The sequence below is a fragment of the Labeo rohita genome, chromosome 6 (genome assembly GCF_022985175.1).
Source record: "Labeo rohita strain BAU-BD-2019 chromosome 6, IGBB_LRoh.1.0, whole genome shotgun sequence".
Classification (NCBI taxonomy): Eukaryota; Metazoa; Chordata; class Actinopteri; order Cypriniformes; family Cyprinidae; genus Labeo; species Labeo rohita.
Genome location: NC_066874.1, coordinates 13638067 through 13660777, shown reverse-complemented (window position 1 = coordinate 13660777; position 22711 = coordinate 13638067). Strand labels below are relative to the sequence as shown.

The window sequence follows — 22711 nt, the reverse complement described above, 5'->3', positions numbered from 1 at the left end:
ACAGTATTTAGTATTTAGCCTTTGCTAATTTTATTATTCATTGTATTTATTAAAGTTGAATGATTTATGGCATTTATTGGCGCTATTATGTATAATTATTGACACCTCACCGTGGACCTCACTAATAATTAAACCCTGGCTATGGCCGTATCCAGTGTTGTATGTTCTATGTATGTTAATATATGTTATACATATGTGTATATAGCCTATTACATCACTTATGTCTTATATAAGTCAACTGAACGCAGTCTGTAAAAGTTCTTTGACAGTTTAATAAAAAATTTCTAAGAGCCATCATAGAGAGCAATCCACTTTTCCACGTTACCGGAGACAAAAAACCTGCATGAGTACAAACGGGATGAGATGACACAGCACTGACATCACAACCAACGTATAAATGCATCATTGACTCTAAAGTTTAACGCCTGCCTATGTACATGTCAACGTAAAATTATGATCTCATTCACGAACAAATGTTACGTGTGACGTTTGCATAGGTATTTGCTTACCTAACAGCACGTCATCCCTCACGAAAAGAAATGTCGTCTGATGTTTATATACGTATACAGCAACGTGCCATCCCATCACAAATGCAAATTAAATCCTAAATAGAGCAACGCTATTTGCTGTTGTGCAGTCTGACGCGACACCCGAACATACACTTCGTATTTACGCGTACAAACTTTGCGTGTTAATACGTCCAGATTTCAAGCGTTTCATATAATAGGTATTGTCCCCAATGGCGTTCCATATTTGTGTGGGCTTTGTTTTCAAATGCGCAACTCACAGCATTCGCTGTTCTTCTGCTAGCAGTTATCAAACAGCGTTGCATTACTCTGGGCGCCCCCTTGTGGATTGAGGGTGAATTGCCTGTATTCACTGTAAGGCCTCATACACCAAACCGAGATGTCCGTACCGTGACGATTCAGTACGACTACATGTATCGTTACACCCCTAGTTTCCATCACCCTGTTTTTATGCGCATCTTGAAGTTTCGCATCAGAAACGAGCAATGGAAACCCACATTTGGAATAAAAATAATTCACAAAAAAGTTTACTGCAGTAAAGATAGTTTGCGGTTTGATATTCAGATTTTTTTTGGCTATAAATACACAGCGCGCTGTCATAATATTTTTTTTGTATTTATAGCCAAAAGAAATCCGAATATCAAACCGCAAACTATCTTTAAAGCGGTAAAAAGTTTATGCTTGCTTGAGGTGGTTTTTGACTTGGTCGAAAAAGGGTTAATGCGAATAATGGGAGATAGAAGTGCATTTGCCGAATAAATTCCTCCATATGCATCAAAAAAGTCATCTGCGGCATCTGAAATATTGTTATGGTCATTCTGAAATGCCTTAGCAAAGTCTGTCGTCAAAGTATTTCTGTATAATTGCCTCCCAAACAGCAGGAATCCACCTCCGAAAGAAATGATCTGATTTATTGTGTTTCATCTGCTCGCTCTGAGGTGCAGGTAATTTATTATATATGAAAATTACTATATTCAGTTGTTCTCCTACTTTCCTTAGTAATAGATAGTGTCAGATTATCTGGAAGTGATTTTTGCTTTCTCTTTGACTTGTTGGATGGAAACTGCTTATTCGCAAATGTTTTATGAGATATTTCAATTTTTGCGCATAAGTTAAATTCGCAACTTTGGCTGGAAACCTGACTACTGTTGCTTTTGGCTTGCTTAGTTGGGGACACTTAATTTCCGGCAATATTATCGACTTGATTGCACAGATACCATTTGAAGTGAAATGAGCTGGATGTTGAAAGCGCTGAATCAATGATGACCTGACTTTAACTGAAAACTGTTTACTGTGTTTACTACTGTCCTCTTGCATTATAGACACCTTATTTTCCTGTTTAATACTGTAAAGCTGCTTTGACACAATCTGTATTGTTAAAAGCACTATATAAATAAAGGTGACTTGACTTGATGGACTGATCCATCCACCCTTTCGCTCATTATAGACTCCCTCAGTGGACACAAAATGAAAAAAATCTTTTCCATATCCATGTACGTAAGTGTATATTCTTAATGAGTACTGTTTGTGATGCAACAAGGTATATTAACTTACCTATTAAAGTACACATGGAAGCATGGGAAATATTTTTTATGTACTGTAATGTGTAGGTTAATCTGGAATTGGTTTGGAAAGTGAATTATGCATGGAAAAAAAAACTTTAGTTGCTCCTAATGTGAACTTTATGCTATGCACACGGTGGCCACCTCTGACAGCTTCAAGCAATCATTATGTTGGATCTGAAAGGCTCAAATTTGCAAAGGTGAAATAAATCCACTGCAACAAGGCCCAACACAACAGTGGAAGTTGTCTGCCACCACCAGAGTCATCTCTTCACTGTGTGGAACGTAGATATTACTTAAACATCAGTCAATCAAGCTTTTTTATGATAGGTGATCGCTCACCACTTGCACATTAGTTTCAACCACTACCACATGAACCAGCAGTGGCTTCTGCTTGTTCCTAAAGGCTGAATAAGTCCAAATGAACTACTGATATTTTGACAGTGTGTCAATTCTATGTGTATGTACTCTTTCTCTCTCATGTGTGGATGCAAAAAGTTCTCTCACAGCTTAGCTACAGTGAGTTGCCGCTCAAATACGTTGCATCAAATACGCTGCGATATTGACTAATATGAATTGGAATAGTGTGCTTTATTGGTAGAGAGTCAAACTCTCAAATTATCAGTCAGTGTTCAAGTGTAGGTGAGGAAAAATATTGCTGTTCTAAACTTATTCTTAGCCTCCAACTCAAACACTGGTAAGGGACATTTAAAAACTGATTAGCCAATGTCTAATGACAGATATTGTTTTGTCGTCCAGCATAAAAATGTAGTCGCATAAGTGAGTGATTTACCTGCATTGTAGAGGTTTATGAAATAAAATAAACTTAACCCTGTAAAGCCTGACATGAAATAATAGTCAGAAAAATCTAACTTTTGAAATGGAACAGTTTATTTACAATTGCACATATTGTGGTGTGGCACCTAGATGTTCGTTCTTCAATGGAATACAAAAGATGATGTTTAAAAAAAATGTCAAAGCTGTTTTCCCTCATTTAGTCAAAGTAGATGATACACAGAAAAAAATGTCACTTGTTCTTGTGTGTCTTGGGACCTATTGTGCCAGTTTTCAACATAGGCAAACGCAAATAAACTGCTTAATAAACTGTTGCATTTAAAATAAGAGCTTATTTCAGTTAGCTGGAAAGTTTAAGTTTTTCATATAAAAAACTTGTTGTGCAAAAGTGCAAATAACGGTGATTAACACACAAGATGAATAAAACAACAGTTTTAGATATACAAAGGGTCAGTAAGTCTTAATATCTGACATTTGACTGACTGATCATTTTTCTCTATCCAGGTACTCTCAGGGGAAGTTTAAGTTGTCTTCAACACAAAGTTATCATCTCAAACAGGACATAAGACATTAAACAGGAAGGTTATTTGCCCTTAATAGAGCACTCAGAGACTTTAAAATATCAGCTGATTACATGCAAACTTTACCATAATGTTTATAAGTGTGTTTATTATATAAAGGTAGATTACTTGTATGCCAGGCATCGTAACAGACTGAGCTGTGTGGGGGACTCCCTGCATGAGGACCCTTCTGCATTATTAACATCCTTCCGGAACATACTCTTTTGTTTATCTCTCTTTATCACTCTCTCACTTTCTCCCTTTCTTTTCTCCTCTATATGCTCTTTACTATAAGAAATATTATAGTACATAATATAGAAAATTTAAAAAACAACAAAACAGAATCCTAGATTTAATGATGCATGAATTAACCAGATGTAAACAGGCTCTTAGATAATGAATTAACTAAATTGTTACTATATATCTACATACAGATTCTACTTGATACCAAATATCTGAAGTAGTTGTGCAGTATTTTTTTTTTTACTCGTTTTATATTGTCATTTTTTAGACAGAAGTGAAATTTCACAATTCTCGATTCCAGTTTCCATATCACAGCAAAAATTACTAGCCTAACTTACATAAAGTTTAAACATTATTAAACAGAAAACAATTAGTAATATTAGCTCTATGTTCATAAGACCTGAATGTAAAAAGTGCAAAATGTAACCTAGGTTCCTTTAGATAACAGAAACAAGTATTGCGTCAATTGATCATGCTTGGGCAAAACTCTGAAATACAGAAGTCTGATTGGATACATAGGCACATAGCCGTACCTTGGCTTGAGGATGACTTTGCAGTTGTTAGGCCAAACTCAAGGCAGAAACTGCTCATTGAAAGCACATGCAGGTCACCCACTTGCTTGACTGACGCTAAAGCCAGCAGGAGGGCAGTCTTAAGTGAAAGGGACTGCCATTCGACTGACTGTAGCAGCTCAAATGGAGGGCCTTGTAGAGTCTTGAGAAGTTTTTCCTACCAACTGACTGGGGAGAGTGCCCCAATGCACACTGTAATGGTGTGTGGTGCCAGAGACAGTCAGAATGTGAGGACTGTATATTGGTAAGCCACCCCTTAGAACATGAACATCAAGAAAGGTCTGTGATGAGGGGCTATCTGGATATGAAAATAAACATCTTTCAGATCCATTGATAAGAACCAGACCCCTTGGTAAACCAAGCTGGAGCGCTTGGGGAGGAAGTTGCTTGCAATGACTTCTGTGCAGCACTGAATAATTTAGTGAATTCATCCACCGCAGGGCCAAACAGCCCAGTGGGGGAGATGGGGAGTTGAAGAAGGTGGGTGGACAGAGATGTGCAGCGACGGCCTCTTTAAAGGGAGGAACCTTTTCGTACCCTTTTTGCTCAGCGGCATCAATGGAGGTGAAGGCAACAGAGGCAAAAGAGAGTGGACATGGGCCGAGTAGGGAGCATGCCACAACTTGGTGAGTTCTTCATAAACTTTCGGAAAGAATGGTGATGGTCTCTGGCGGGGGGCTCGCTGTTCTGTATTGCAATATTTCTGCGCTTTGTTCCATGACATAACTGTAAGCCCGCTCTGTTCTGTTCTCGCTCTAGATTTATCCAACTAAACAGAAATAGCACAGCTGATATTCCTTATCTAACCATTTCCTAACATAAATCGCACTAGTTCAAGTATGACTCTTTGTTTCTGCTCTCCATTCAATGTTATGAACTTCAAAACGCCTAATCAAGATTCAAATTTGAGGGTGGGCATGTAATTATCATCAGTCAGATGAGTTAACCAGAGCCTGTCCTAATTCACAGTTCCTTTTCTTATATTCTTTTAGCAAGATATGATCAATTATGGTACATGCAGCAGCCTGAAAACTCACACTGTCCACTGTACTCAGAGACAGAGAGAGATAGACGATGAGGGGGCATCAGTTCAATTCAATTACAACTCTTATATATGAGATGAATGAATAAAATCACCTCTCTTCTCTTCCCTCATCTCTCTCCTTTAGCCCTCTTCACTGATTGATGGAAGGAGAGGTACACTTATCTTTCTTATTGTCATCACATATTCGCCCTTCCCATAGTAACTATAGTTCAACACTGCAGTTTTAATTTGACCCCAATCACTCCACTTCAGTCCAGCAGCCTGCACTTAGAAAGTGAAAGAGAATAATAATCTTAAAATCTTAAAAAGTTTTATTTTTTTAAAAGAAATAATAAATTTTATTTTTACATTCTTATAACTGTTTATAAAATTATTTTATATATATATATATATATATATATATATATATATATATATATATATATTATGTTCGTATCAGTGCCCATTGTCTTATGCAAAACACTCATGAGAGAGAGAGCGAGAGAGAGAGAGGCAGACAGAGATGAGTGTTCTATCAGTGTTCTATTGTTGTTGTTTTTTTTTTGCTATTTATTCTGAAAGTACTGGGGATTGAGTTTTTCTGTGATTGACAGGTCCGAGAAGTGGAGGAAATTGTACAATTCTGATGTAATTTTTCAAAAACATTGCACTACTAATACAGGAATAGTTTATCCCAAAAATGAATCATTCACACACCCTCTGTACCAAACCCATATGATGTTCTTTCCTCAATGACACACAAAAGTAATTGTTTAACAGAATGTCCATGTTGGTTTTTTTCCATTTAATGAAAATAGATGGTAATACACAGAATAAACATCACTTGTTGCTGTTGTCTTGTGACCTGTTGTGTGCCAGATTTCAAGAAGAAATTAGACTTGGACTATAATTTACAATTGTATGAGCTACTTCTATGGTACTGAAAATGATTTTTTTTTGTCCTTTTTTTGAGCTTAAGAGACAGAATCACCACCCACTCTCATTTACTGGTAAAGAACAGCTTGAAAACTGCAAAATATCTCCTTTTGTGTTCCACAGAAAAGACCTCTAAAATTGACTACTAAAACATCTAAAACACACCAAGACATTGAGTGTTCAGATATGTATCATCTTAAATGTTTTTTTCTCCATCTCTGAATTTATCAATAAATTGTCTTCACGCTTTACGATTTTCTCAGATTTAAATAACACATCAGTTTGACATTTGACCATGATGGTGTGCACATGAGTGAGTGTTTGTGTAATATCACACACCTCCAGCTCCTGCTCCCTCTGCAATGCAAACTGTTTGAATGACTTGACGATGATCCCTGCATTAGAGCAGTCATACACGAAGATGGAGGGACTTCCCATCCACGTCTGTAGGTCGTAGATAGAGAGAGGGATGTACTGTGTGTAGTTCTGAAAGAGCAAGAGAAAGAAAGATATTCTTTTTGACAGCGACTCAGTTCATGGCCAAAACTAGTGAAATTCATTTTATTTGAAGAAAATAAGGAAAGTACACGCATAAACAAACTACTGCTGGTAACTGGTAAATGTAGAGAGATTAAAATAACCGTACACTCTTAAAAAAATAAAGGTGTTTTAAAAGGTTCTCTACAGCGATGCCATAGAAGAACAATTTTTGGTTCCACAAAGAACAAGCCAGTCAAAGGTTCTCTAAAGAACCATCTCTTTTTTTTTTTTTTTTTTTTTTTTTTTTTTTTTTTTTTTTTTTTTACCTTTTTATAATCTGAAGAACCTTATTTTGCCACAAATAAACTTTTGTGAAACACAAAGGTTCTTCAGAAATTAAAAGTTCTTTTTGGAACCATTTAGACAACAAAGGTTCTTCTATGACATCATGAAGCATCTTTATTTTTAAGAGTGTATTATTTAGCACTGCTCACTAAAGTGAGAATAACAGATAAAAATTCCACCCATTTTTTCTGGTTATTTTTACCTTACCTTGTTGAAGACCCAGATCTCTCCATTGACAGTGGGTCGAGGCACCCCATGGCCATTATAATGAAAGAGAACACGTTCCTCTTTGGCATTTCGCCGCAGTGAAGTACACAATTTCTTCACCTCATCAACTGTAGGGTCCAAACTCTGCTTATAGCGGGCCTGGATGAGAGAGGATATTAGATGACAATGACATCCAGTAAAAACATTAATGAAGGAATGTGCCAGCGCAGATCTCAAAATATCTGAGAACTCCCATTATAATATAATAAAAATTAACATTAAAACTGGTTAAAAATCATCAACCCTTACAAACGAATCTATCTGAAAGTCAACAATACAGAAAATCTGCTATTTTATGGCCATTTTCAAGGTTATTTGTATTGACTGATAAATGTGCATACTTGGCTGAAGAACAAAAGTCTAAATTTCTATGTTTTTTTTAATGTAATTGTTTTATTTAATTTGGCCAGAAATAGAAATGTATAAAGACATACATTATACTGTACAAAAGTAATACAAGAGCAATTATATTTCTGTTACACGTTAAACCATACTTTTATTTTGACAGATTGCTGTGAAGTTTCTGTGTGTATACAGTATGATATCATATAGTTTTCTCAAATGAAACGGTAAAATTCACATGAATTGACTCTCACAGCAGGTCTGGAGATGAAGTTCATGTGCTCATGTTATCATATAATGAGACACAGAGGCTGAAAATCACTGCGAGACTCACATGTGCTTCAGTATTTGTGTAGTAAACAAAACCTTGTTTCCGCCATTCATACATACAGAGCCAAGTGGAACATGCAGGATTCGTAACTAAACTGTCTTTTTGCATTTTAATAATCACAGACATTAGTCCATATCGCGATTCAAATTAAGTGACAGTCCCAATTTTGATTTTTTCATCTAAAAATTGACATTGACAAGACAAAAATTGACATTCCGCGCTATACAATAAATTTCGCTTTCTTGAATGGACTCCATTGTAGATAAGATAATGAGATAAATAGGTATAGGTGCAGACCTGTTCTATAGGAAAGGTAACCTAAAAAGACTTTTGTTGTGATCTGGCGCTATATAGAAAATAAAATTAACTTTACCGCCCCCCTAATATAATATCAGGGGAAACACTGTCATTTTGCCCAAAGAAATTTGTTTAATATGAAGTTTACACTTCCCTGGTGTGTCTCAATCCCAGCAGAACTAAAAGCTTTATAAAAATGAAATGAAACAATAGAAATTTGATAATCACAGAGGAGGCAAGAATTGCATCTGCTGAGTATGTGAGAAAGAGAGAATGATACAGCGTGAAACGCCTCATTCTTTAACTGTCCTCTCCAGCTGGTGTATGTAAGTATGTGTGTGTGTGTGTGTGTTGCATTACATAACTCTGAGTGAGTGAGAGATAGTGCTTAGGAGAGTGTGATGGAATTGTGTTTAGAATTGTTTATATCACAGCATCATGTCCCGACATACACTACAGGTCAGTGGAAAGGTGTGAGAGTGCGTGTAGATTTTGCCTAGATTGGGGGGGACCAGCAGCCTCCACAAAGGATAGGCAATCGTAAAATCACCTACAATGCTGGGAGAAGAGTTAGGAGATAGAAAATGCCATTACCTCAGCTTAAAACAATAGAAATCGAAGGAAAGCCCCACCATGACAGGACAAACGTGTGTGCAGAATATCTCACAATCATTTAATATTTTAGACATACAACTGAAGACCAGAAGCCCTTCAGCATCCAAGTCAGACATGCCCATTCTTAAAGACACCAAATGCCGACTTCCATCCGGCACACAAATAGAACAAACAAGACAATGTGGAGATAACCCATCAAGCAGTGGCAGGCCTTTCCATTATTTATAATATCATATGTGAAATAAATTCAGTGGTCCACTCCAGAGACAATTCTGCTAATTCACAGTTAACCATTTTCACTTATCCACAGTTAGCCATTGTCAGGTTTAAAGGGGACATCTGTTGTCCATTTTACACAAACTGCTAACTTTAAATACTGCTAACTGCTAACCCCACCACTCTCTTTAATTTTTGTGTATTCTGTGGCACGTTACCATTAATGACAAAAGTAATTCACTGTGTCCTCAGTGGCTCTAATGTCGGGAGAAAATGAAGACTTGTGTTCACTTTACGTCCAACTACAAAACACCTGCATTGCTAACGAGACATTGTTGCTACGGCTGCTTGAGCACGGAGACAATGGTGGACAGCGTACAACTGGCTAAAGATGGAAATATGCTAATAAGGGACACTCAGCAGTCGTGGGCGGGGGCTGGGCAGTATGATGTCATACTGCTCAGAAATCAAAACGGCTTGATAATTGAGACTGTTCAGATTTTTTGTAGATTAAAAAAAGGGAGTGAATGGATTTTAATCACTGTAGGATGGTTGCATTCACACACTGCTAAGGCACATTTATAGACCATGTAAAATTTAATTTTGCATCCAATGTCCCTTTTAAAACACTCCTGTATGAAGAATTATTTTCTTATGCCATCGATTAGGCATCTTGCTTACAAACACCACAAGCTACCACAAGCTACCATTACTAGGGCTTGCACGGACAAGACAATCTATCACCCTTCATTGTTAGTCCTCTGGTTAGACTGAATGACTGCCATTCCAGGAGTCTTGACTTTTTATATTGGAGTTTGTATCACCGGTTGCCCGTGTTCCAGACAGGCTGCCATCTGTGTTTTGCTCAAAAACACAACATTTGATCCTTTCTTTAGCTTCTTTGAGAATTATTTTTATTAACAGAGCAACAATAAACAATATAACAGCCCATACTATGGCTAAAATGTAAACTAATCTATATTAACTTCTTTATAGAACTGTTTATGTCACACTCAGGTGGCCTGATGCATACATCTTTATTTGTGAAAAACACTATAAAAAGATTGCCGTATTAAAGGAGAACTCCACTTCCAGAACAACAATTTACAAATAATTTACTCATCCCCCTGTCATCCACGATGTTCATGACTTTCTTTCTTCAGTCATAAAGAAATTCTGTTTTTTGAGGAAAACATTTCAGTATTTTTCCACTTATAATGGACTGGTATGGTCCCCCGATTTTGAGCTTCCAAAGGCAGTTTAAATGCGGCTTCAAACGATCCCAAATGCGGTTGTAAATGATGCCAGCAGAGGAAGAAGGGTCTTATCTAGCGTAACGATCGGTTATTTTAATAAAAATAATACAATTTATATAATTTTTCGGTTATTTACATTTAAAATACTATTTAAATACTTTTTATTCTCAAACACTCATCTTGCCTTGCAGTCCTTGAACTCTGTGTACTCTGGCTCAAGACAGTTAGGGTATGTTGAAAAACTCAGACCGTATTTTCTCCCTCAACTTCAAAAATAATTTCAAAATCATTCTACATCATTGAAGAAGTTCCGACCTAGTCTTTGCAAAGTGAACATGCAAATAAGATCAAACACCCTTAACAAAAAAGGTAAAACAGATTTTGAAGTTGACGGAGAACATGAGATGGGAGTTTTTCCAACATACCCTACCTGTCATTAACCGGAACAAAAACAGTCCAGGCAAAGTAAGACAAGACGAGCGTTTGGCATTGAAAATTATATAAATTGTATTATTTTTATTAAAATAACCGATCGTTACGCTAGATAAGACCATTCTTCCTTGGCTGGGATCGTTTACAACTGCATTTGGGATCGTTTGAAGTTGCATTTAAACTGCATTTTGGAAGTTCAAAATCGGGGCACCATAGCAGTCCATTATATGGGGAAAAACGCTTAAATGTTTTCCTCAAAATACAATTTCTTTACAACTGAAGAAAGAAAGACATGAACATTGTGGGTGAGTAAATTATTTGTAAATTGTTGTTCTGGAAGTAGAGTTCTCCTTTAAGAATGTAAAGTATAAATTAGTAAACTTTATATTACAGGGCTACTGAATGCTTTATACTGATTGGTTGATGAACGTTCTAAGGCAGTGGTTTTCAAACCTCTCCATGAATACCCAAAGCACTGCACATTTTGTATGTCTCCTTATATCTGACACACCTACTTCAGGTCTTCCAGTCTCCAATAATGAGCTGATGAGTTGAATCAGTTGTGATAAATGTCCATATCACTTCGCCAAATTAGTTCAATTATTTCCAAGGACCCTATAGCCTACAACAGCATAGGAAACCAAAAACTACAAGACACTGATCAAACCAATAAATATAACAAACAATAGGATAAAAATGACAAAGTAACTGACTCGGGTTGTTAAATAATTAGAAAAAGTATGCACACTTTGGCTTGTGGCTACATTACCAACTTGGGTTTGCATTTTTTTTTTAAATTAATTTATATTTTTTAATAATTCAATAATTCAACAGTCAATAGTCGTTTTTTTTTTTACCATCTTTAAATCAACTAGGGTGACAATAATATATCATGACTTACATTAGCCATCAGCTACAGTGCTCTTCAAGATATTGGCATCAGTCATTAAAAAAATTCATACCAGTCAACCACTACTTGTGTCAGCCATTCATTGGTGCAATGATAGCAAACAATCATCCATTGTCAAGAAGAGTTGGTTGTAAATCCAATCACTGTGACCATTCAGCAATTACGAGCGCTAAATAACAACCCTACTTAATTAAGAGATATAATGATATGAAACTGATATACAGCTCTTGGATGAGTTTCTGTGCTCTGATACTATCAGTAAAAATATCACTGTAACCTAAGCTTAAGAAATGAGAATAATGTATTTGTATATCTAGCCTGAGAAGGAAGGTGCTGTTTTCTGAGTCACCTCAAATTCCTGTTGTTTTATAATTTAATTTCTCTTCTTCTCAGCTCTACTCTTCTCTGATCATACAAAATATCTCAGAGTACTTCACAAGTTAGGCAGCCTTGCATAAACCTTACATCAGTCATAACTACAAATGATATATGAGACCAAGAAATAATCAACACTGAGACTGTTGATTTTGATGACAAAGGCAGGACTGAGCTCTTACAACATGGAAAAAGAAGCAGCAGGGCAAACTCCATAAGAAATTGTATTTTATTTTATTTATTTTTTACAAACAGCATGAATTATTAACTCATAAATAATTCTACAGAATAGCTTACCCAAAAGTATAAATGGTTTGATTACCAATTTTCTTCAACATCTCTTCTGCAGAAGAAAACAAATGTATACATGTCTGAAACAACATATGGAACATACAAAGGGCAAGTAAATGACAAAAGACAAACTGATTTTTAAGACTCTTTAAAAAATAAAAATAAAAAAAAGTTCAGTGCCAAGCTGTATTTACATCAATAAAAATGACAGCCACTATGACATGGAGGTATACTTTTTCAGCCAATCAATCAGTAAAGATTTTTGCACATTTGTCTTCAGAGGGAAGTTGTGGAGTTTTTTAATAGTAGTCTTTTTACTAAAAATCTTTTTGCTGCACTGTTCTAACATAATTTGATAAGGTACATGCTCAGTCAAATAGCTTGAATATGTGACCCACACATACTCCCAAACATATGGGACATAATATGGGACATTACATCATGACACAAAACTGTTAATCACGACAAAGAAAGACTGGAAGAGTTTCCTGTGACCATGTGATAAACAAGTTAAAAGTCAAGATAGAAGACGAGATAAGTGAGAGATTTTTTGTTCACTCTTCTGTACTCCGGTTGTAAAAAACTCGAACAACCTGAACGCTTGAACCCAAATCAAGAAAACCAGGAAGACTTGGGGAATTACTGACCTCTGTGGCAATTAGGAGCAGCCTGCTAAAGAACCTGTAGAGGATGCTTGTAAAAACTCTACAACAGCTTCTTTGAAGAGAATGAAAATTTAGGGGCCGTTCACATAGAACACTTTTTTCCTTTCCAACACGCTACATTTTTCATTGTTTTCTACGTACACAAATGCTAGACAGATTTGTGAGACTATTGCACTCACGTCTCATGCCTTTTGTGTCCAGATGCTCTGGGCCCATATTCTTAAAGCTTCTAAGAATTCTCTCAGAAAGCTCCTAATTTAGTCTTAGTCTTAGCTTAAGAGTGATTCAAAACCAATCTAAGAGCAACTCTGAGCGAGGAAAAGACAAAAACTTAAAAATCTTAGTGAGGAGGTGGGGCTGACCCTGTTGCTAGCTATGCCACAGGTCAATGACAATGGTCAGTAATCAGTAACGTGTAAGATGTAGTGCAGGGCTCGCAAAATCGCTAACTACCAGGGCTACTGTGTCTTCCAATCAGGTTACCAAAATCTAATTGAATTTCATGTAATAAATACGGGCTCTGCACATTCCAAAGTCAAAATGCATATTTTGTCATAAAAGTTATGAAAAAATGAATGAGGTCCACATGTATGCGCATAACTAGACAAAGATATCTAGATTTCATTCACAAAGTTCTACTTCTTGATTAATCAAAACTGATTATGAGTGTAGTACTCTGCAGATTCTGTCCGGGTCTGATTATAAGCACGCTTTTGAAAGTGAGATTTAGCCACTCCACTTTAACACAATTCAAAGATCACACAGGGGTGAAATGCTTCACTCTGCACTTGTGCAGCACTTGGAATCAATCAAATCATTCTCATTAAAAGCACTTAAGCAGGATTGTGACCAAGCTGTCTCTCCATGTAATTGGCTGGACAGTTAGTTCAAGTGTGTAAGAGTGAGTCAGAAGCTGTTAAAGCAACAGGTTTGAACCAGATGAGGGTCAGGATTGAGAGACACGTCACCTCCTGTCCTCCTGTCCTCATCTTTGAGGAGTCACACTTCCTCACACATATACACACAGAGGAGCTGTACCATTGGCCATTGGCAGTTAAATAATGTGACTGTTCCTGTGACTAAGTGACATTATTACGCAACTGGATTGAGTCTGAAAGCAATCAGTGAGTGAGAGTGATGAGAGCCAGAGAAACGAAAGACTGATATACAAAACACACACACAAACACTACGCTTATCAGATGATTGTGTAACACCACAGCAGGACGGATAGGATACTCAGCTGAAGAGGGTGTAATATGAACATGAGCTTTCCACATCATACAAAAAAAAAATAAAGGGGGGAAATAAAGCTCTCGGACTGCAGTTGCAAATTCACTAACCCTGTAACACCTGGCTGTAATGAAGCGCACAATGAAGAGAGAATATCCAATACAGCCATCTTTAATTAAAAAAAATCTCAGGAAAACAGTGAATATGCAACACAACCATGAAATAAAGTATGACTCGGAACAATGAACAAAGATGCCTTAAACATACAAAGAGATAACTCAATGAACAACAGGTGAAAAGAATCCAATTGAAAACCAAAGACACTAACCAGCCAACAGAACTCAGGCAAAGCAGAACAGAGAAACAAAAATAATAATCAAAACAGATATTTGAAGTAATGGGTGTAATATTATTTACAATGCCATTTGCGGTGTACTGGTCGGGGAATCAATAGGCATGGGTGGACTGCGGGTCCAATAGCCAAGACCATTTAGATTAAGAGAAGTTCACTTCCAGAACAAAAATTTACAGATAATGTACTCACCCTCTTGTCATCCAAGATGTTCATGTCTTTCTTTCTTCAGTCATAAAGAAATTGTTTTTTGAGGAAAACACTTCAGGATTTTTCTCCAAATAGTGGACTTCAATGGTGTCCCAGAGTTTGAATATCCAAAATGCAGTTTAAATGCAGCTTCAAAGGGCTCTAAAGGATCCCAGCTGAGGAAGAAGGGTCTTATCTAGCAAAATGATTAGTTATTTTAATCAAAAATTACAATTTTACAATTTTTTTTATACTTTTTAATCTCAAACGCTCATCTTGTCTACCTCTGCAATGCGCATGCGTATTCTGTGCAGTCCTGTTCAAGACAGGGTATGTCGAAAACTCCCATCTTATTTTCTCATCCAACTTCAAAATCGTCCAACAGTACATCACTGTTTTACCTTTTTTTGTAAAGGGAGTTTGATGTTCTTTGCACGTTCACTTTGTAAACACTGGGTCGGTACTTCTGCAGCGATGATTTTGATGTTGGTGGACATAAGTGGACATAAGTGGAAGTACCGACCCAATGTTTACAAAGTGAACGTGCAAAGAAAGTCAAACACCCTTTATAAAAAAAAAATTTCAGATGATTTCGAAGTTGGTGAAAATGATATGGAGTTTTTCGCCCTACCCTACATTTTTGAACCAAAGTACACAGATGAAAAACTAACTAAACGTGACTTTTCAAATGTGACCACAATGCTTGAAGACCCTTATTCCTTGGCTGGGATTGTGTAGAGCCATTTGAAGCTGAAATGAATCTGCAATTTGGACCTTCACTATATGGAGAAAAATTCTGGAATGTTTTCCTCAAAAACAATGAACAAAGATGGCTTAAACATACAAAGAGATAACTCAGTGAACAACTTTTTTTTTTTTTTTTTTTTTCCCCTGACTGAAAAAAGAAAGATGTAAACATCTTGGATGACACAGGGGCAAATAAATTATCAGGAAATTTTTATTCTGGAAGTTAACTAATCTGTTAAGGACTGTTAGGTGTATGCCAAAAATTTTTAAATTTAACTCTCAAAGCAGCTTAGAAAATGAAGCTCATGTGGAGTGTCCTCATATCCACCATGTTTTGTCACGATTTTATTCTTATTATTTTAATTGAGGAATCACAGTTTAAAATAAAAAATATCAACAAACATTATTACTAAGCATGGTGACAATACACCAATGATCGTTAAGAGAACTGTAAGGAGAAAAAAAAAATCATCAGAGTGCATGATGCTGCTCCTGATTAGAAGCTAACATGTGACATGGTCAATGAAATATTGTTTGTCCAAACAGCTATTCGCACAGAATGCGTTTTTGCGTTGATAGAAACAAGGTATGGGCACTGAAATAGGAAATCACGTCAACACGTCAGTCAAGCGCATGTTAACTATGCAAAAACCTTTCAAGAACTACTGTATGTTTGATATTTCAAGTTTTCATGATGGTGACAGGCTGAAAGCTTAAAGTTTATCGCAAAACATTTACTGTTCACAACAGCCTACTACTGCTGTTATACTTTTAGTTATTTTGAATTTGAATCGGCTTGATATAAAAAAAAAAATATATATATATATATATATATATATATATATATATATATATATATATATACACATACATATACATATATATACATATATATACATATACACACACACACACACACACACAGACATATACATGCATATATATATATATATATATATATATATATATATATATACAGTAGTGTGCAAAAGTCTTAGGCCACTAGTGTTTTCATCAGTTAAAAAATGGTTTAAAGTCAGTTAAAGTCAGTCTTTTGCTGTAGTGTGTCAGTAGGAAATATCATATTTCTAAACATTCATTTTGCCATTAATTATAATAATCCAGTGAGATTTTTGTATGGAGCACAGGCTGTTGTCAGACTCCTTGTGCAAACAGAGATCTGATCTCTCCATCATTCAATCCAATCAAGGCACACTAAATCCAGAAGAACTGTGGCAACATCTCCAAGATGCTTTAAGAGACCTATACCTACAAAGCTACAGTACTGTTAAAATTTTTAGGCAGTTAGGCACATAAAATGAGGATGCTGTCAAAAACAATGTCATAAATAGATTTTCTTTATCAAAGAACTTATATTAACTAAAATAAATAAGCATTTGATGTGACCATCCTTTGCGTTTAAAGCAGCTTTTGCCCTATGTGCACTTGTGCATAGTTTTTCAGGTAGCTTTGCAGGTAGGTTACTTGAAACATCTTGGAGATGTTGCCACAGTTCTTCTGGATTTAGTCTGTCTCAGTTTTTCTGTTTCTTCATGTCATTCCAGAGACAGACTGGATGATGGTGAGATTAGATCTCAGTGTGGAGCACTGGCTGTTGTCAGACTCCTTGAGCAAACAAAAATCTCACTAGATTATTACAATTAATGGCAAACAGAATGTTTGGAAATGTTAACCGATATTTTTTACTGACACACTACAGCAAAAGATAGAAATAACTTACTTTAAACCATTTTTTAGCTGGTGAAAGTACTGGTGGCCTAAGACTTTTGCACAGTAATATATATATATATATATATATATATATATATATACACACATATATATATATATATATATATATATATATACATACATATATATATACATACATATATATATACATATATACATACATATATATATACATACATACACATATATACATATACATATACATATATATATCCCATTCCTAATCCATACGGTTCAATATGACGTCGGTCCACCCTTTGCAGCTATAACAGCTTCAACTCTTCTGGGAAGGCTGTCCACAAGGTTTAGGAGTGTGTTTATGGGAATTTTTGACCATTCTTCCAGAAGCGCATTTGTGAGGTCACACACTGATGTTGGACGAGAAGGCCTGGCTCTCAGTCTCCACTCTAATTCATCCCAAAGGTGTTCTATCGGGTTGAGGTCAGGACTCTGTGCAGGCCAGTCAAGTTCATCCACACCAGACTCTGTCGTCCATGTCTTTATGGACCTTGCTTTGTGCACTGGTGCACAGTCATGTTGGAAGAGGAAGGGGCCAGCTCCAAACTGTTCCCACAAAGTTGGAAGCATGGAATTGTCCAAAATGTCTTGGTATGCTGAAGCATTCAGAGTTCCTTTCACTGGATCTAAGGGGACTGGAACCAAGCCCAGCTCCTGAAAAACAACCCCACACCATATTCACCCCTCCACCAAACTTTACACTTGGCACAATGCAGTCAGACAAGTACCGTTCTCCTGGCAACCGCCAAACCCAGACTAGTCCATCAGATTGCCAGATGGAGAAGCGCGATTCGTCACTCCAGAGAACGCGTCTCCACTGCTCTAGAGTCCAGTGGCGGCGTGCTTTACACCACTGCATCTAACGCTTTGCATTGCACTTGGTGATGTAAGGCTTGGATGCAGCTGCTCGGCCATGGAAACCCATTCCATGAAGCTTCCTGCGCACTGTTCTTGAGCTAATCTGAAGGCCACATGAAGTTTGGTGGTCTGTAGCGATTGACTCTGCAGAAAGTTGGCGACCTCTTCGCACTATGCGCCTCAGCATCCGCTGACCCTGCTCCATCAGTTTACATGGCCTACCACTTCGTGGCTGAGTTGCTGTTGTTCCCAAACGCTTCCACGTTCTTATAATACAGCTAACGGTTGACTGTGGAATATTTAGGAGCAAGGAAATTTCACGACTGGACTTGTTGCACAGGTGGCATCCTATCACAGTTCCACGCTGGAATTTCACTGAGCTCCTGAGAGCGACCCATTCTTTCACAAATGTTTGTAAAAACAGTCTGCATGCCTAGGTGCTTGATTTTATACACCTGTGACCATGGAAGTGATTGGAACACCTGATTCCGATTGTTTGTATGGGTGAGCGAATCCTTTTGGCAATATAGTGTATATGTGACCCTGAACCACAAAACCAGTCATAAGTGTCAATTTTTCAAAATTGAGATTTAGAAAAAATCTGAAAGCTGAATAAATAAGATTTCCATTGATGTATGGTTTGTTAGGATAGGACAATATTTAGTCGAGATATAACTTTTGAAAATCTCATACTGAAAATCTAAATACTGAGAAAATCACCTTTAAAGTTGTCCAAATGAAGTTCTTAACAATGTATATTACTAATCAAAAATTAAGTTTTGATACATTTACAGTAGGAATTTTACAAAATATCTTCATGGAACATTATCTTTACTTAATATCAATGATTTTTGGCATAAAAGAAAAATCAATAATTTTGACCCATACAATGTATTTTTGGCTGTTGTTACAAATATACCCCAGCGATTTAAGACTGGTTTAGTGGCCTAAATTTTTCAATGAATATTTATATTTATACATTTATAAGATATTTTTAAAAAGTAAAAATAAATAAATAAATAATTAAATAAATGAAATTTTGAATTTGTCAAATGTTCTGGGGGGAAAAAATGCCTTATTATCCAGCCCTAATTTAATGATGTGGTTTGATTCACAAAAGTATGTATTTTCCTATTCTATAATTGTACAGCATCATGTTGCCTCCATGGGCTGAATGATGACATCATCCTCTTCTCCATTCTGTTTTTCAGAAGATGGAGCTGTGAAGATTGCACTCCTGTCAGTTGACACCTGTCATGAGTTTTATGAAGAGGTGAGACCCAGAACGGGACAATCGACCAATTGGATTCAGATATCAGGAGATGCGTTTGTATTTCCACAGATAGCAGTGACATCATTGTCTAGCACCTTGCTCACTATGGCTTTGAAAGCGCTTTTGGATGGAATATTTGGAAATCTACAAATTTAACAGGGTCCTATTATGGGTCCTATTATTCTTGATTTTGTTTTGGGGGTATACTAGAACATGCTTTCACGCTAGGTGGTACAAAAAATGCATGATTTTGAACATAATTTACATTATTACAATATATCTCTCCCAGCCTGGCACATAAGGCTCAATTAGTTACGGGTTTAATGAAGGCCCGCCTTCCGAAAAACAAAATGTGTTGTGATTGGCTAGCTCTCCCACTGCGTTGCGATTGGCAAACAACTTAGACGGTGTTTGCCAATTGTCGAAGAAGCAAGTTCCCTGTACAACTGTTAGCGCAAGCTAGATTTAGGGTTCCCACTCTTTCATGAACACCAGATTCAAGGACTTTTTAAAGCACCATTTATTTTATATCAAGCACCTATCAAATTCACACGCCAGCATATGTAGCATCATGACACACCTCTTACAGTACTTAACGCTTCACTTACACTTAACATTTATATTAAAAAACATTTCAGAGTAACGAGGTTTTGAATGTGTAGGTTTCATAAATTTAGACCATTTTGAGCAGTCGTGTTCAAAGGAATTTTGAATTTCTCATATATTGATAAAAATGTATATTCTTGCATCAAACTGTTTTTTTGCTGTAATTCTTGTAAAAGATTTAAATCTGAAAGAATTTCTCAATTTTTCAATTAAGAAAAATGGTTAAACAGGGCTCTACACTTTTACTTTTCTTTTTAGGAGTACTTGTGCTCCTAATTCTAAAAAAAAAATGAGAAGCAGAGTCAAAAATTTCAGGAGCACGTTCTAATCAATAATCAAATTCTGATCAAATGTTAACCTTCCCATTACGAGACGATATTTGACTCCTTAAAGAGATTTACAGGAAATTGTGTTTTTACCTTTGTAATGGCATTTTTCTAACTTTATTAAAAATATGTCATCTTTTGTCAAATTAAAAAAAATTATATTTATAAGCTTTTTTTAAAATTTCTAATTAAAACATCTGAATAAAAACAAGTAGAATAAATATCCAATCAAATGAAATCAGTATATTTAAAAAATGTACAACAGAGGTGGCACAGAATAACACAAAAGTGGCTTGTAGGTGCATCTTCAGATGGTTTAATGAGGCTCAGCGGTCGCATGAGTGCAATGAAATTCATAACTTCATGTTGAGGTTAATGTTTTATATATAAACTGATTCATCACTGAATCGTTCATTTAATTGATTTGTTCAAACGGTTGATTCATTCAGGAACGAAGCAAGTGACTGACTTTATGAATGGGTAATTGAATCAGATTCGTTTAAAAATGCCCATTCATGCATAAACAAAACAACGCTGTGTTTGAATGGAGATGCGCAGCAGCTTAGCTGTTACCTTGTTTGAAACAATTTTCGTTGACAAAATCAGGCAATAGTGTTCAGACAATGCAAGTCACTTAATATTAACTTCTTTTTTACTGAACTGTTGTATTAAATCAATATAAATTGCAAACTCTCTTAATCAAAAAATCTGTCTCTCTCCTTTGTTCATCGCAATCTTCCATTATAATCAGTGCAGCTCATCCACAGACGACTGGTTATGGACACGGGGAGGGGCATTTTTACTGAGTAATTAATATAAGCAGCACGACACAGCAGTTTATATGTAATATTTATCCAGAAATTGATAAATATTAATTCTGCTGTTAAAAATAAATAAAGAAACAGGGTAAGAGAGTGGTTTTTATGTGCAAAGAATGGGAAAGAATATATTTGCGCAGTGTGCGCTGTATAAAAAAATAAAAATTAAAAATTAAAAAAAAAATTTAAAATTCCAATTTGAAGCTTGTAAAAAACACGCACATCAACCCGATCACTTTATTTAGCGTTCATGTAAACACTACATTCAGATTCATCAACTGAAATGAATTCAGATTGAACCAAAAAATTGTGCATGTAAACATAGTTGTTTTCAAGGAATCAACATATGTCTATGATACATTACTCACCGCTGCAAAACACGTTGTAAGTACGTTAGAAACCTTTGAAGCTGATAGGGTCATTTGCACTGATGCTCTTAAATATTTTTTCATAGTAGCACACAGTAGTTTTCAGTCACAAATGCACTGCTTCTCCATAGGTTCATGCAGGGCTGCGCAATGTGCCTACCTTTTCTCGTGCTACCCCATCTCCACCCCAATCATTAACGCTGTTTCATTTAGTCTTTGACTGCGCATATAGGAACATTTTTTAAATAGCACTATTCTACTAAACGAAATTTATTTCAAATTTATTTCAAGCACTTTTAAGGACCTATATTTTGGTCAGCTCCAGCTCCAGCATAAGGCTAAAAGCAGCCTAACATTATCAAAGAACATCATCACTGATTAGCCTAGCCTATTCTAGTGCAAGTTTCTGCATTTTAAAAAAACACTAGCGTTATAAGTGAAGCTATCTACACTGTATGATGAATAAATCTCTTAGCACACACTGCACACATCTGCGGCGCGTTACAGCTCTGACGCACAACCGGAGTAGATCGCGGCTTCGGCACGTGTTTCAACCCCCTGTACTGCACACGTCTGTGACGCGTTACAGCTCTGAAGCAGCCATTCTAGTCAATGCTTGTGTTTATACCCGCCACGCTGCAGCTCGTTGAAGCAGCTCTCCACGCTGCATCGCTAAAGTTAGGCTAATCCCCCACCTCGTCCCTACCCTCCCTCCAACAATTCAAATTTCTGTGGGTGGGATTTATTTTAATGATATTCTAATGGACCATGTTGTGACATCATTGCATGCGGAAAACAAACGTTGTAGTCCAAAGGAGCCGTTTGTTGCAGTTCTTGAAAAGGGATTTTTTAAAAATGAAATATCTCCTTTTGGAGTGGACTTTGAGATTTGTAACTTTGTAGATCTTTTTTTATGCTCAAAGATACACACCACACACTGCCTAAAGTTCAAAAAGTGAAAAAGCAAAATATCACCCCTTTAACAGAATCAAACTGATGTACGCAAAATGTAAAAAAAAAAAAGAAAAAAAAAAAAAAGCTGCTATTATAAAACATGAGCCTTTTATGCATCCATTGTGAGGAGAAACAAAAAATCCCTTTTCATAATAATGAAGTTCATTTATAAACCAAT

General features: G+C 36.3%; 1 protein-coding gene across 5 annotated transcripts in view; it reads right to left on the bottom strand.

The window, feature by feature from the left end:
• Window positions 1-22711, bottom strand: part of rptor (regulatory associated protein of MTOR, complex 1) — a 213426-nt gene that overhangs the window by 121112 nt on the left and 69603 nt on the right. For all 5 annotated transcript variants that reach the window (XM_051111869.1, XM_051111865.1, XM_051111867.1 and 2 more), the window contains exons 5-6: window positions 7252-7410; window positions 6559-6705 (exon numbers count right to left, since the gene is read on the bottom strand). In XM_051111869.1, coding sequence (XP_050967826.1) covers window positions 6559-6705; window positions 7252-7410 — 306 coding nt within the window. The remainder of the gene's footprint in view (window positions 1-6558; window positions 6706-7251; window positions 7411-22711) is intronic.